General features: G+C 34.4%; 1 protein-coding gene across 5 annotated transcripts in view; it reads right to left on the reverse strand.

Moving 5' to 3' along the window:
• The window catches only part of LOC106881609 (titin homolog), a 207,307-nt gene that overhangs the window by 80,535 nt on the left and 125,070 nt on the right, over window positions 1-1,702 (reverse strand). For all 5 annotated transcript variants that reach the window (XM_052971545.1, XM_052971544.1, XM_052971549.1 and 2 more), the window contains exon 4: window positions 48-160. In XM_052971545.1, the coding sequence (XP_052827505.1) occupies window positions 48-160 (113 nt within the window). The remainder of the gene's footprint in view (window positions 1-47; window positions 161-1,702) is intronic.

Here is a 1,702-nt window from a genome sequence, read left to right on the forward strand (position 1 = left end):
AAAACAAAAAAAAAACAAAAAAAAAACAAAGCAACAACTAAACTTACCTGTCTGCAATTGCTCGTTGGGACAAGTCCTGTAGTTCGCAGCTGTCGAATAACTGAGTGTTAGTTAGACCGAAAGTGTTTCGACATGCCTCAAGGAACACATTGACATTGTCCTAAAAGATAGAAAAACAAAAAAAAGTCAAGAAATGGAACCAAAAAAAAAGTATATATATAGATTTGGTAATGAGAGAAAAGGGTTCAATGATATAAGAAAATTATAGTTAAGAGTAAAAATACTTTTTGATAGGACAATATCAAGTGACCATAATACTGTGCAGAAGGGAGTTGAAAAAGCTATGGAATTACACCAACCTAGCTGTTGAATAAAAAGCATTTTGTTTTTTTATCTTTCAGTCAGGAGGAAAAGCAATGTCCATGATAAATTGTGGGTCTATAGCTATGACCCCAAAACCAAGGCTTGAAAGGAATCCCACTTGAAAGGAACAATATTTCAATAAATTGAGGAAATCCAAGAGAATGCGATAAGGCAGTTGCTCACTATCCCAATAAAGGAATTCCAGAAATGCTTCCATCAATAGAAACAATACTGGATAATGTGTGAGGATTCAGAAGGGGACTACTTTATAGGAGATTAAATGCTAAATTGATGCGTTGTAATTTTTTTTTATAACACCAGTACTGATACTTTTTATCAGACCACATATATGGCATATATTTAAATATCAAGTGTTTTAATACATAATAAATGAAACGTGATTTAAAAACTGAGGGGGCAGTGTTTGAAACCAAGCAGCTACAAAAAAAAACCATAGGATTTTAAAGTAAATCATTTTGAAAAAAAGAATATTTTAAAGCAGTAGTTTGTGTGTTTTCAGATATTATTAACAACAGATTGTTTCTATAACAAATTCAAACTTTTCAAATGATTTACCAGACTTTCAACAAGAAAGAATTAAATAAAAGATAATCTCAGTGATTAACTATCTCAGTTGTCAAACATGTTTCCACCAACACCAATGTATTCTTATCATTATTGGCTGTGCAACAGCTTTCCACAATATATGCTTTTTCATGCAAAACTAAATGACAGTTGCACAACTAGACAGTTTAGCTGCGTAGCAAGCATGCAAGTAATCAGAAAATATTTGTCTAGATTGAAATCTGAGTGTTCAGCTTTCTTTCTTCTTTTTCATATTGACTGGTAGTTATTTAAACTATTCAGGACAATAGTGAAGGGCGTGTTTCAATCAGTGAGCAATTAAAAGTAACTATATAGACGATTTCTGATAATAAATTAGAAACCTTTCACTTCAGTTAAGTAACTGCAGTTAATAAATAAGTTACCATTAAGAGACCAAATGCAAGGACCAGATTAACATTAAGTAATGGACCAACAGCAAGCGATAGACAAGCTGCTAGCAACAGACTAGTTGCAAGCAACAAATGAGCAGTGAGCAATATACAAACAGCAAGTGAAAGACTAGTTGTAAGTAATGAACAAATTGCAAGCAAAAGAACCAGCAGCAAGCAACAGTTTGGCTGCTCACAAAAGACAAGTAGCAAGCAACAGATCAGTAGCCAGCAACAGGTCAGTAGCAAGCAACAGGTCAGTAGCAAGCAACAGGTCAGTAGCCAGCAACAGGTCAGTAGCCAGCAACAGGTCAGTAGCCAGCAACAGGTCAGTAGCCAGCAAC

The sequence above is a fragment of the Octopus bimaculoides genome, chromosome 11 (genome assembly GCF_001194135.2).
Source record: "Octopus bimaculoides isolate UCB-OBI-ISO-001 chromosome 11, ASM119413v2, whole genome shotgun sequence".
NCBI classification, from domain to species: domain Eukaryota; kingdom Metazoa; phylum Mollusca; class Cephalopoda; order Octopoda; family Octopodidae; genus Octopus; species Octopus bimaculoides.